This window comes from Furipterus horrens, unplaced genomic scaffold (assembly GCF_987537825.1).
Source record: "Furipterus horrens unplaced genomic scaffold, mFurHor1.1.pri manual_scaffold_10, whole genome shotgun sequence".
NCBI classification, from domain to species: Eukaryota; Metazoa; Chordata; class Mammalia; order Chiroptera; family Furipteridae; genus Furipterus; species Furipterus horrens.
The window spans coordinates 33,028,006-33,042,490 of record NW_028327180.1 but is presented as its reverse complement, the minus strand read 5'-3'; the positions used below and the strand labels follow the sequence as shown (position 1 = coordinate 33,042,490).

The 14,485-nt window shown below is 40.3% G+C and overlaps 1 protein-coding gene across 1 annotated transcript; it reads right to left on the bottom strand.

The window, feature by feature from the left end:
• Positions 1-533: 533 nt before the first annotated feature.
• LOC149999457 (beta-defensin 131A-like) lies at positions 534-4,582 on the bottom strand. Its single transcript, XM_090289732.1, has 2 exons — positions 4,525-4,582; positions 534-685 (listed from the first exon to the last, which is right to left on the bottom strand). The coding sequence occupies exons 1-2, from the start codon at positions 4,580-4,582 to the stop codon at positions 534-536; spliced, it is 210 nt and encodes a 69-aa protein (XP_090145858.1).
• Between the last annotated feature and the right edge of the window lie 9,903 nt (positions 4,583-14,485).

Below are 14,485 nucleotides of genomic sequence, written 5' to 3'. Positions count from 1 at the left end.
CCCTGGCTGAGGGGTGGTGGGCTGGGTTTCTGGCTGGGGATGTACAGGAGGCAACTGCTCGATATTTCTCTTTCACATCGATGTTTCTCTCCCTCTCTTTTTCCCTCCCTTTCCTTCTCTCTAAAAATAAATAAATAAAATCTTTGACAAAAAGAATGTATATATATTAATGCACATAATCCTAATAACACCATTATATTATCCCCCTTCATAAACAAGGAAACTGAGGTAGAGAAGGACTTAAGGAGTTGCCTGAGGTTGTACAGTTAAGAAGTGGTGGGGCTGGGACAGAATACTGTTGATGAAACAACAATGTGGTCGTGGATGTCAACTGAGGAAATTAGTGTACAAGTGCACACATGAAAATAGAGCATAAGCCTTTATAAAATTTCTATTTAGTTTGCCCTGGCCATCTCAACATAATGATCATACATTTCCATTATCCATCATTTTCATTAACCTTATTAGACAAGGCAATCTTATTCCTTTTTAGTTCCTTTTCCTGGAGTTCAAAGATGATGGAGTTGGCTTTTTCACCACTTCTTTTTCTTATTCTCAATTTTCTTCATTCTGCAGCAGATGCTCCAGTCCTCACAGTATCTAATTGCATATTCATCGGGGTTGCACTTCATTCTGCATGTGTAGTATTCTGAAGAACATCTGTGGTCAGAAAACATACTTCTAGCTTTGAGAAGAGAAAACAGTACAGTGTCTCATGTTACTTATTTGTATATTTCAATGTTGAAAGGGTTTCATAATACATGAAAACAACAACAAAAAAGAACTTGCTCAATAAAAATAACAAAAAGGATTGCAGTAGAGAAAAGTAGAGATGCTGAATAAGATACATGACTATTTCTTCTGTAAGAGAATGGATAGATGTGACAGTAGCTGAAAAGGGGAAGAGTTTTTAATGAGAATGATTACAGCATATTTCTGTCTCAAATGAGGTATCCATTTAAGGGTGAGGATTCATAATACAAGAAAGAATGTTTAATTTCATGAGTGAAGTTCTTGAAAAGTGAGTGGGAATAAAATTCAGTCTATTAAAAAAAGGTTAGTCTTATGTCAGAGAATCAAGAGGAGGCAGAACAAGCTAAAATGAGAACCTTTATCATGATTGGAAAGATGGGAAATTTATCTCCGTTCCCTTTACTTTCTTGGTTTATTTAGAAAAAACAAACAAACACCAATCAAGAATGAGAAGGAGACAGAGGAAGCTGAGCCTTGGTTTCAATTTTCCTGTGTATTTAGGTCAAAGTCATGTCTTCTTTACCGAGGATGTTTCTGAGATCTGCACAAGATCCCATAAGCCATAATCTCTCACTTTGGTTCCCAGGTCTGTGTCTGTCTCTCATCAAAGGAAGGGTCAGAAGAAGGTTCATTGCATCCTGAATGTGGGTTGGTGGACAACAGGTGAATGTTGAAGGGTTGCTTATCTCCAGAGAGCTGAGGGCCTCAGTTCAAAAAATATATGGCACTTTGACAAATACCTTCGTTAAAAGAACACTCAGAAAAAAATCAGATAGTTATCAAGCTGTTGAAGTACAAAGGGTCACAGCAAAAGGAGCAAGGCATTAATTCAAAATGAAATAGTAAATTAGACCTAGAAATTATTGGGTTTTATGGAATGTAGCTCTTCATAAGGGGACTAGATACCCAGAAAAGAATTTATAATCATGTCTGTTTATAAAATGACAGGAGAAAGAAGGCAAAAAGGTAAATAATAAACAGAAGATATTTGTGGAACAATAAAGCACTTGCATCCAGCATTTATAATGAAACCCTATAGATCACTAAGACAATAACAAAGAGCCAATGAGATAATGGGCAAAATACTTGAACTAGTCTTGGAGAATTGATATTAAAATGGTCATTTAACAAATGCAAATATCCTCAATCTTCTTAGTAATCTATACATTTGAATGTAAACTATACTCAGTTACTACTATACAAATGCTTGAATGGTTAGAATTTAACAGCCTGTTCATATAAACTATTGGTAGGGATGGGGATCATTGAGAGTTATTCTGCACTGCTGAAGAGTCTAAATTTGCTCAGCCACTTGAGAAACTGGCATTATTTCCTGAAGTTGAAGATACATGTGTCCTATGACAAATACTTTTATTCCAATATATACACAATGATTATATATACAATGATTACATATACAACAAGAATCACTTAATGGAAAATTTTAGCAGTAATAGTCTTCATAGCAGCGTAAACCTGGACACAGCCTAAATTTTCATCAATTGTAAAATGAATAAATACATTGTGGCATATTTCTGTGATGGGATATTATATAGAAATAAATACTAATGAACTATAGTTGCACATAGCAACATAGTTTCATTTCATAAATATAGTATGGAGTGAAGTAAGCTAATTACAAAAGTATTACTCAATAGTTCATGTATATGAATTTTAAAGCCATGTGACAAAACTAACAGTAGTGTATAGATGCACCATGAGTTTAGGTGCCAGAGTCCTGAGGCTGTTTGGTTGTCTACCGTGCTTCTAGATATCCTAGGCATTAAAAATCTGTATTAGTCTAGCCAATAGTATTGTTCTCCATTTCTTTTCCAGTGATTAGTTTGGGGGTGTGCATGTAACCCACTTTGGAGGAACTTCTGGGAAAGTATTCCTTGCTGATATAAGAAGAAATTCCCTCCTTTTACTCTGGGTTAACTTGGTGGGTCTGGATATGATGTCTAGAACAACGACTGCTCACTTCAGACCTTGAGAGGAGATAGTTAAATGTAAATATGGCATTTTTCTGACATTGATGGGATGGATGATTTGATAACATTAACCAATTTCATAAGTGTTTAATCTTTGGACTCCTTATTTGTAACGTGAAACTGAAAACATTCTCACTGCTACAGCAAGCATGTCCAGTAAAAACAAGAAAACCCCACAAAGTGGAAGAAAATATTTGCAAACCCAAACCTGATAAAGTTTTAGTGTCTAGAATATGTTAAAAAACTGACAACTCAGTCATAAGAGACAACCTAATTAAAAATGAGTAAAGAACCTTGAGTAGATATTTCTACAAAGAAGATATACAAATGGCCAATAAACACATAAAAAGATTCTTAACATCATTAATGTCGTAAGTTAACTGCAAAGTAAAATGCAAACTAAAACTATAATGAGGATTATTTTTCACCAACTAGGATGACTTATAATAAAAAAGACAGATAATAGCAAGTGTTGGTGGGTATGTGGAGAAACTGTACCTTCATGCATTGCTGGTGGGATTGTAAAATGAAGCATGCAGTTGTGGAACATTGTTAGCAATGCCTCAGAAAGTTACCATAGAGTTACCTATATCACACAGCAGTTCTGTTCCCAGGTATATACCCAAGAGAACTGTAAATATGTCCACAATAAAACTTGGACATAAATGTTCATAGGAGCATCGTTCATAGTAGTCCCACAGTAGAGACAATTCAAACGTCCATCAATGATGAATGGATAAATAAAAGATAGTGTACCTGTTTACTAGAATACTATTAATCAGTTGCTACAATGTAGGTGAACTTTAAAAGACATTATGCTAAGTTAAAAAAAAAAAGAAACAGACACAAAGGGTCACATATTTTATGATTATATTAAATGTCCAGAAAAGGTAAACTGATAGAGACAGGAATCAGATTAGTGGCAGCCAGGGACTAAGAGCAGGGGAGAATAGGAAATGACTGCTAATGAATACGGAGTTTCTTTTTGGAGTGATGAAATGTTCTGGAATTATATCGTGGTGATGTTTGCATAACTTTATGAATATACAGAAAACCACTGAAATGGGACACTTTAGAAGAATGAATTTCATCTCAATAAAAAATTCTAAAAAAAAAAGAAAAATGAAGAAAATTTTGAATTGCCAGGTGTTAAAAGGTGCTCTAAGGTAGTCTATACATCAGAAAAGATATGTAAGTCAATACACAATAATATAAATACCAGTAATAAGTCCAAAGGCATATTAATGTATTTATTGTGTAGTATTGGTATATTTTAAAATTAATCTGAGAAAGTTGGATTGATTGTTTAATAAACATGCCTGTGCATTTGATTATCTTGTTAAGTGTTGAGGTGGAATCTTAGTTCCCCCCATACACAAAGTCATTTCCACTTAGGTCTTTACCCTTTTCCTAGAACAGGGATCAGAATGTTCTGTGGACCACGGTTATGTTGGAGTGGCTTCCTCTTTACACCCGGCCTTTCCATTTTTCAATTCCTTTCCTTTTTTGGTGTGTGTATATCCTGCGAACATCTTTTTACCATTTTGGGAGCACCCTCTCAAGTTAGATTTTGTAACAGGTTAAACCCCTGAAAGGCACCACCTTATGGAGGTTGCAGCATCTGCTTCCCCCTCCCGTGAGCAGTCCATGCACTCCTCTCATACTCTTCATTGTACGGCACAATCTGCCCTTGCCTAATTTATTTGCAAACACTTGGAAGACCTTGCATTCTCTTTCATTTATGGTTTCCTAACTCTGAAAAGAAAGGTTTTCATCTTACCTGGAGGAACAGTGGAAAACAAGGCAAGGACCCCAAGGATGCAAAGCAAGACCCTCATGGTGGAATAAGTTACTTAGAATCAGTAGCTGGGATGAAGAGATCTTCAGTAGGTGAGTTGCTGTCTGATTATTGAATCTTTCAGTAGTAAGAATATTTCTGTGTTCCAATGAGCCTTCACATCAGGAGCCAGCACGCAACGAACATGACTATCAGTTATTCAAGGTAAGCACTTTTGTTAAATATTGACAGAATGTGGGCAATGACAGTAGGGTGCACAGCACTGACGGAGAAGGAGTAGCCGTGGTGAAGGCAGGAGAGGAAGTTTGTTGAAAAGTCATTGTTTTATAGTCCTTGGAGGACCTGCAAAGGGCAATGTGACATTTATAAAGCAAAAGTATTCACTTTATTTCCTGAATCATAAGAAGAGAAGCACACAATCTAAGGGCATGCCTATATATAAGTATTTTGTGGAATGTGTATTAGCAGACTCAAGCAATGAAGTTATATTTGAAACTGTACACAGGTGAGGGGGACATAGAAAAGCTTTTGTTTCATTCTACCTGTGTCCACCCAACTGAATAAAATCAATCAATTTTTATATCTAAACTTTGAGTGCCACAAATTGTTTACACATCACAGCTGCATGTAATGTGAGAAGAACAAAAAGGAAAAAGGGAAGCATGGGCTGTAGATGAATTTAGGAAAACAAATAATATGGAAAAAACAAGGGCAATGCCACATGAGCGCATGTCTGACAAATAGCACAGATCATCCTGTAGACTCAAAGGAAATGAACATGAAAGGATTATGTAGCCTAGGGAATCTCTAAAGAAGCCAAGAGTAAGAATACCAATTTTTGAAGCTGCAAAGTGCATTCCCATCCATGATCTTATTTTATTTTCATACCCTCTTAGATGGTCTTATTCCAGGTGAAGTAACTTTTCTCAGTTCATGAAGGAAGCTTCTTTCTGCCATGGTTCCCTCTGAGAGGTGGTTTTCCTGCCTCAGAGTTTCAGTGAGTTAAACATGCAGTTACATTATTTGAGCAACTCTTTCCTGGCTGAGCCTTTGAAAATATCTTGAGCTGAATCAGGGCTGGAGGATTGGTGGAGGTTTATGGTATTACTCTCAGAAGTTCTGGAAGAGGCAAAACTCCCAAACCTCACATTGGCCCTAAGGAGCCAATGAAGGGGCTGAAAGCTGTAGGGATGACTCTCTTTAAGCCTGGGTTCAGGTTATTTCTCCTCCAAAGTTGCTGGGAAAAGTAGTACCTGGAAATGAGACTCTCTGTGCACCGTAAAAACTCACAGGGGAATGTTGGGGTCACTGGGGTGTGTGCTGGTTATTGATGACTGTTCCATTTACTTAAATGAGACTGGTTTGGAATCTTTAGCATTTCTGATCATGAATGCAAAAATTCACTGATTTTCCTCATGTGTCTTGGAGTTCTTGCCTTCTTGATCATGAGGAAAAGCTTTGGAAATATAGTTTACATTGCAAAACAATCAAATTTATGAACACAAATCCCTTGGGGAACACTAAGGGCAGAATGTTTAGTGATGCTTTGACATTTTCTATACACATTTACTCTCCATGCAGACATATCTGGAGCAAGGAGGTGAGCTCAGAAGCTTGCCAGCAAAGTCCAAGAACATTGTGGTATCCACGGGCTGGCAATCCAGGACATCAAAGGAGGGGTCAGAAGAAGGTTCATTGTATTCCAGGCGTGGGCTTGTGGGCACCAGGTGAGTGTTGAAACATAGCTTATCTCCAGAGAGCTTAGAGACTCAGTTAAGAAAGATATGGCACTTTGACAAATGCCTTTCCATAAAAAGAACACAGAGGGAAAAAAAAATCAGATGGCTATCAAGCTATCAAAATAAAAATTGTCACAGCAGAATGGGCAAGGCAACAATTCACAATGAGGTAGTCATCTCCCTAGAGATTATTGGGTTTTATTGAATGTACCTCTCTGGAAAGGTACTAGATGCTCACAAAATAATTTATAATCAGGTGTTCATTATCTATTTTCCTTCCCTGTAATCAGTCGTATTGACAGTGTTGGAATCCTTGCAGCTTCAGTTAATTATTTTCCTTCTTATTGCTTCAGTCTTTCCAAATTTATTATTTCTTTACTTTCAGTCTGTCAACATCCTCAAGTTCCTGCACTTTAAAAACAAAATATAAAATTATCTTTCTTGTCTTTAGTTTATTTTGCATAGAACCTTTTTTCTCTTTCCTGTCAGAAAAATAACAGTATATATTCTGTTTATAATTCTTTCCCTTTACTTATTAACTTACAGGTTTCTGATATCTTTCCTCATCTTTCTACAGAATATAATTTTGTTAAATCACTAATAACCTCCTTCTGTATAAAAACAAACATATATATACATATATGTACATAGATGCTTACATACTATATGTATATTTTCTTTTTATTCTGATTCTTAAATAATACATTTTTATTTTAAAATTGGAAAATCCATAAAATTAATATAATAATAAATGTAATGCATTATTCTACTACTTAAAAATTATTACTATTTGGATTTATATCTTTCCATTAAAAGGTTTGCACATTAATGTGAACCTAGGGGCAGAGATAATTGAGGATTACCTTAGAAGCTACTTACAACAGACAGCAAAAATAAAAAGAGCCAATCTAACTCACAAATGCAGATATAAATGCTACAGAGGAGAGCTTAAAAATCATAGAATACCTTAAACTTCCTATGCTGGATATTTGAATAAAATGGACACTTCTAGGGAAGCATAAGTCAGTAAAGTTGGCCAATATAGTAAATATTCAAGGAGTCAAAGTTCTTTTCTTTCACATTCAGAAAGTGCTAGAATGAGCTAGATTTTATGCACAACCTTTAAGAAATAGATAATTTCTATTTTATGAGAATAATATAGAGGACAGAATAAACCAGATAGGTACTCAACAGATTTAATGAAATAGAATAAGCACAATATAGAAATGTCGCAAGAGCAATATATTAGTCACATATTATAGTGTAACAAAAAAACCCAAAATATTGTGCCTCAGAGCAGCAAACACTTATTATCTCAAAGTTTCTGGGGGTCAGGAATATGTGTGCCTTAACTGGGTACTTTGCCTCAAGGTCTCCCATGAGATTGCAGACAAAGCTGTCAGTTGGGTCTTCTGAACTCATTCATGGCTTGTTGGCAGGACTCAGTCCCTTGCCACATGGACCTCTCTCTGGAACTACATCATGACATGGTTGCTGGCTTGCCCAAGAGCAAGTGATCTGAGAAAAAATGAGAGACTATATCCCAAACAAAAGCTGTTGCCTTTTTATAATCTAATTTTGTAAATGGCATCCTATCTCAGGTGATGTACTCTATTGGTTCATTACAGCTCATTCAATAGGCTTTGCCATATTCAGGGGGACAGGTTTGCACATAAATGTGAACCTAGGGACAGGGATAATTGAGGATTACCTTAGAAGCTACTTACCATAGACAGCAAAAATGAAAAGAGCCAATCTAACTTATGAATGCTGCTATAAATGTTACATAGACTATTATCAAATTGAATTTGATTTCAAAGTAAACGATGAATACAGAGTGAACAAACAATATTTATCTGGGAATGAAAGGTTGGGTCACCATTTAATACACTAAATTATTCTATTTTTCTGAGCACTTAATATGTGCTTGGTACTGTCTTAAGCCCTGGGAATACAGTGGTGAACAAAATTTCTGTCTTTATGGATTGTATATTGTAATGATGAGGAATACTTCACACATAGCATAATAATTTTGGAAAAGATACCTGTGTGATAACAGTAAAATAGGATAGTTTTCAAAAATTAGGGATAAAAAGTGCTTAGTGGTATTGTCTTAGTTTTATCTTTAATGCAAAATATCTTTGACAAGGACTTTAGTGCCTGCTGTATTTTAGGGAGGGGATCCTAATATATACACCAGAAGAGTGGGGAACTTTGAGATGAAGTGTAGGAGACCCTGGAGAGTTTTGCCAGTTGAAGGATGAGGAAGCTGGGATGTTCACCTGCACAACTCCTTATACATCACTGATTGAATGCTGCTTCCAGAAGTACTAACTACAATACTTCTGGCATGCTGTAGTTCCCCAAAAGCCCCAAGGGAGAGAGTCCCGGGTCTTCAGATGAAGCGTCCCTCTCTGCATAGAGAAGAGCCAGGAGAGAGCAAGACAGCAGTGTTGTGTGCTGATGTCCATCCTTTACGCTACTCAGAGTCTCTCATGCCCCGTGTTCAACTTAGTTTATCTTGTCCCTGATAGTTTAAGGTTGTGGCTGGTTATGATTCAAAAAATAGTTAAGACACTGGAGTTAAATTTTTTTATGGGCCTTGCTACTTGTTGTCCTTGAGGCCAAAACATATATACATCGGTTTTCTTCTTTGTTGTTCTAGCTGTCGCTCACCCACGGACAGCACTTCTGTTGATGTATGCTTGCCCTGGGGTGTAAACAAGACCTCAGTTCCTCTGGTGTCTGAGCCCCTGGTTCCTCTGTCCTAGTCAGACTATGATTACTGAAATTGTGAACTCATCATCATCACTGGGCCTGATAAAATAACAGGAGGCACTCCACTGAAACCCCTAAGGTTTGATTTTCCCTCTTTATATAGTAGCAACTCTACCTTCCCATGATAATTAGGACCAATTAAATCTACCAATGTAGTAATTTTTTGTTGTTGTTGTGGCTTAGTTTTCTGGTATCAGGAATTCAAAACAACTGGGTGACACTCATAGAATTGTTTGGCAGAACCCTAATTGTATCCCCTGGTAGAAGCAACTCCACAGTAAAAACCTAAAACTTTGGTCAAGTAGAACTTAACGATGTAGGGATAGGAGGCAAAAATTCCCCAAGTGGGTCCTAGGAGTGACCAGAGGTGGAAATCCTATATCCATACCTTGTTTTTCAGAGCCTTGTATCCTAGCTATTGGGAATACAGGATCATGTATTGCCCATTGGTTTAAAACATGTATTGCATCTTTAAAGGCAGTGCTGCAACACTAGTATGACACCTTCAAGATAGTTTCTTCATCTTTAAGAACATTATGTGATATTTTATTCTTCCTTAGGACTGGTCATTCTTTTCTTTTCTTTCATTTTAAAGAGAAAGAAGGGAGGGAGAAGGAGAGGGAGAGAAACACTGATGTGAGAGGAACATCAGCAGGCTGCCTTTCATACACACCCTCACTGGGATAGAACCTACAACCCAGGCATGTGCGCTGACTGAGAATCAAACTGGTGGCCTTTAGAGTTGTGGGACCACACCCAATGAACTGAGCCACACTTGGAGGGAAGCACTGGCCATTCTTGATTTCATCTACTATTTTTTGAATTTTTCATAACTTCAATCTATGAAAATAGCTTCAGAGTCTCAGAAAACTGTTACCTCCATGTACTGACCATCATAATTCCTCCATTTGACAATGAAACTCCAATGAAATGAAATGAAGTGAATTGGCCAGTTAGTGAGTAACAGGGCTAGATTTGAACTAATTTCCAGTGCTTTTTCCACAGACATATCCACAGTCATTGTTCAGAAGTTTAGTAGGGGACAAATTATGTGTTAACTGCAAGGTCACCATTTACTAATATTTGTATTTATTTATAGAGCATCATTAAAGAGAATCTTTTAAAATAATTTTTATCTATTTTTCTTAAAATGGTCTAGGTAGGCAAGAGGTCAAAGACTTTCATTTTACAGATGAAGGGGACACAAAGAGGTAAGTGACTGATTGAAATGCTGGTCTTAAGTCCTAGTGGTAACACTTCCTATTAAACTGCTGTCTAGTTAATCAAAGAACCACATTCAATTAAAATTGATATGGAAAGAACCTATGATGAAATTAGAACAGTTGGAGTAATTCTGTTATCCAATGAGTCAGGGTTTGTTTAGGGGGCTGTCATAGAGAAAGCACATCCATGGGGACTCTGTCTAAAAAGGACAAGGTCAAGAAGGAATGTAGCAGAATTGCAAATTTATGAAATCCATGACTAAAGAAAATTCTGGGTCAAGGGAGCACACAAAAAATTTGAGCATGGTAGTAATTTGTATAGCGCACAATAAATTTGTAGAACCTAGTATTCAAGGATGGTAGTTGAAATAGTTGTTTTAAAAAACAACAACTGGTATATAGTTTATGAATGTCAGAAACACTTGACCTTGGACAAGTCAGACTCGGTGAGCGTCGGCTTCCTGACAAAACGAGAGGTTTGAACATTTTTGTGCTGTGTGCGGCTTTTGGGTGGTGTTTATATCACAGTGTTTCACACGTGGCTGTGCACATAATGGTTAATCTTGTGTTTGTTAGATGCTTGTTGAGTTCTGGATGAATAGAAAACACACAGAGCTCTGCTTCTACACAATTTACTTTACTTTATTCTTCTTTGGGTGTTCTAGAAGGAAGAATCTCTGAGGCAGAAGAAGCCTGTCACTCTTCCAAAATTGTGTAGCTTTTGTATCTTAGGTTGTTTTAGTTTGTAAACTAACCCTGTAGAAATAAATACTAAAAACTAATAGGGGGAAATGCTAGGAGAACCCAGGTGTTAAGAGTTTAACCTTAATTGATAGGTTTAAGTAATTAAGGCTGTGACTTGATAGGCTTAAGTGACTGCTTTTGAAAAAAGACTGCTTTCCTATACCACCAAAGCTTTGCCTCTGGGATTTTGCAATAAGGGAAACAGGGAAAGGACATGCAAAAAAAGTTCAACAATTTTCAGAAGTTAAATTTGGTGGTAGAGTATGTATTGCTGTTCTGAGACTGTTGTGTGTAATACAGGATAAGCAATCACCTTTCTGTGTTCTCCGCTTTTACCCACCAGGACGGAGCCGTCAGACATGATGATAGCTCTCCTTTCCTGGTTTTGTTTCTCAACTTACCAGTAGCCACGTTGGGGGGCTCACTGTACAATTTATAACATTACTCCTTCTTGGCTTTCCAAGTTTCTAGGCAGGGAGCCTGTGCTCATTCTCATGGTTCTTCTCACTGTATCCCTGGCTGTCAGACTTGGTATGTTTTCAAATTCCAAAGAATATTTATCTTCAGACTTTTTGTTTATTTTATTAATCTCTAAATGTCTGTCTTGGACCACTGATGGCCATTGTCCATTTCTAACTAGATTATAAACAGAATTAATTCATAATTACATCAAAATATTCTGATCCTTAGCTCTAGTTAACTAGAGCTAAGGATCAGAGAAGGAAAACTCTGACTCCAAAAAACCTCCGCTGCCTTGCGGCATACCTCTTCAGGGGAAAGGCTAAGGGAGTAAACCCCGACAGAAAATCCGGAGCCGGAGTCCCTAAGGCAGTTTGACATTGTAGTCAACACCGGCAACTCCTGCGGCGCACCTGAAGCCAAGCTGTATGGACTTTGTCTTTCCCTTGGACCCTTCAGCTGCGAAGAGAGGGGGGGTCTGCGGCATGGGCAACAGCAGACCCTCCATATCACCCTGCCCAGGCTCTGTAGCTTCAGTTTCACTGGAGAGGACACTCCAGCGTCATCGCAAGATGTCAACTCAACACGGGAGGAGACAGATACCGGTTATAAGCTCATCCGATTGGCGAAGGAAACGAGCGCCAGGGGTCTCCTCTGACAGTGGGAGAGGTCATCGCACCTCACTGGACAGCTACCGCCCGCCTCAAGCTGGGCAGCCCCAGCCAATTAGGTGCCGTCTCGCCATGGCTCGCCTGCCCCACTGGGTGTGTGGGGATCAGAGAGGCGCCTCTCGAAAAGTGGGCCACAAAACACCCGCACCAGTTAATTCCAAGCAAACAACAAGAAAGAAGCCTCCGGCTCTTCGCCTCGCTAGCTGGAACATCAGGACCATGTGCCCCGGACTTACTGCAGACCTTCCGTGGATCAAGGGTGCCAGGAAAACCGCTGTCATCGATAGGGAACTGGCACGACTAAACATCGACATTGCGGCTCTACAGGAGACCCGGTTGGCCAACAACGGAACTATCAGAGAAACCAACTACACCTTTTACTGGCAAGGGAAGTCTCTGGACCAACCAAGACAGCACGGTGTTGGGTTCGCTGTGAAGAACACGCTTGTTAACTCCATAGAGCCACCCACAGGAGGCACAGAGAGATTACTTACCCTCCGATTGTCAACAACTTTCGGCCCAGTCAGCATTCTTAGCGCGTATGCCCCAACCCTCTGCGCCACCATCGAAGAGAAAGAACAGTTCTACCATGCACTGGACGAAGCGTTATCCAAGATCCCCAGAAGTAACGCTCTCTATCTCCTTGGAGACTTCAACGCAAGAGTAGGAGCCGACCACATGGCCTGGCCCACCTGCCTTGGAAACTTTGGGAGAGGAAAGATCAATGAGAATGGTCAGCGACTGCTTGAGCTTTCATGTCACCATGGCCTGTGCGTGACAAACACATTCTTCAAGTGCAAAGAGATCCACCAGGTGTCATGGAGGCACCCCCGCTCCCGCCATTGGCACCAGCTTGACCTCGTCATCACCAGAAGAACGGATATTGGCAGCACCCTCCTCACCCGCGCTACCACAGTGCAGACTGCGACACGGACCATGCCCTCGTGGTAAGCAAGGTGCGCATAACGTCGAAGAGGTTGCACCACTCCAAGATGAAGGGTCGCCCACGCATCAACACCAGTTGTGCCAGCAACCCAGTTAAGACCCAGCAATTCATCAACAAGATGGAAGATGCACTCGGCGAGGGAATGGCGGCAGATGACATTATCGAATCCAATTGGCCACGTCTCCGCGACGCCATATACAACTCCGCCATTATTGCTTACGGGAAGAAAGAGCGGAAGAACGCTGACTGGTACGAGGCTCACTGGGAAGAAATGGAACCCGTGATCGAGGCTAAGAGGAAGGCCCTACTGGCTTACAAGGTCACGCCCACTCCCAGTACACTTCAAGCTCTACGGGCTGCCAGGAACAAAGTCCAGAAGACCGCCCGCCACTGTGCCAACACCTATTGGCTAAACCTGTGCAGAAGCATTCAGGAAGCCGCCGATATAGGCAACGCACGAGGCATGTATGAGGGTATCAAGAAGGCAACAGGCCCAATCCCCTCCAAGATCGCCCCCCTTAAGTCCAAGACAGGTGAGGTCATCACTGACCAGGAACAGCAAATGCGGCGGTGGACCGAGCACTACCTCGAGCTGTACGCAACGAAGAACACCGTAACAGACACTGCTCTTAACGCCATCCCAGACCTACCAGTCATGGAGGAGCTAGACACCCCACCTACTGCGGCAGAGCTCGGCAAAGCCGTCGACCGCCTCGCTTGCGGGAAAGCACCAGGAAGCGACGGAATCCCTCCAGAAATCCTAAAGAGCGGGAAACCAGTCCTGCTACAGCCGCTCCACCATCTACTCTGTCGCTGCTGGAAGGAGGGTTACATCCCCCAGGATATGAGAGACGCCAACATTATCACCATGTACAAGAACAAAGGAGACGGCAGCGACTGCAACAACTACCGGGGCATCTCTCTCCTCAGCGTCGTCGGCAAAGTATTCGCCCGGGTCGCTCTTGCCCGCCTGCAGACCCTTGCTTCCCGCGTCTACCCAGAGTCCCAGTGTGGCTTCAGAGCTGGCCGTTCAATAGTGGACATGATCTTCTCCCTACGCCAGCTGCAGGAGAAGTGTCACGAGCAGCATAAACCACTCTACCTCGCCTTTATCGACCTCACAAAGGCGTTTGATCTGGTCAGTCGAAGCGGTCTCTTCAGCTTGCTACGGAAGATTGGCTGTCCACCACATCTGCTTGCTGTGGTCATGTCCTTTCACGACAACATGCACAGCACGGTGTCCTACAACGGCGCAACCTCTGAGGTCTTCCCAGTCAGCAGCGGAGTAAAGCAGGGCTGCGTCCTCGCGCCTATGCTGTTCGGAATCTTCTTCTCCATGCTCCTCCAATACGCCTTTAAGGAATGCAGCGAGGGTGTCTTCAT

What these genes read in the sequence shown, in the direction of transcription:
- LOC149999457 (XM_090289732.1), bottom strand. Translation starts at nt 4,582, where the DNA reads ATGAGGGTCTTGCTTTGCATCCTTGGGGTCCTTGCCTTGTTTTCCACT. An exon ending in GTTTTCCACTGTTCCTCCAG is followed by an intron (nt 686 to 4,524) that starts GTAAGATGAAAA and finishes CTCTTCTCAAAG; the next exon opens with CTAGAAGTATGTTTTCTGAC.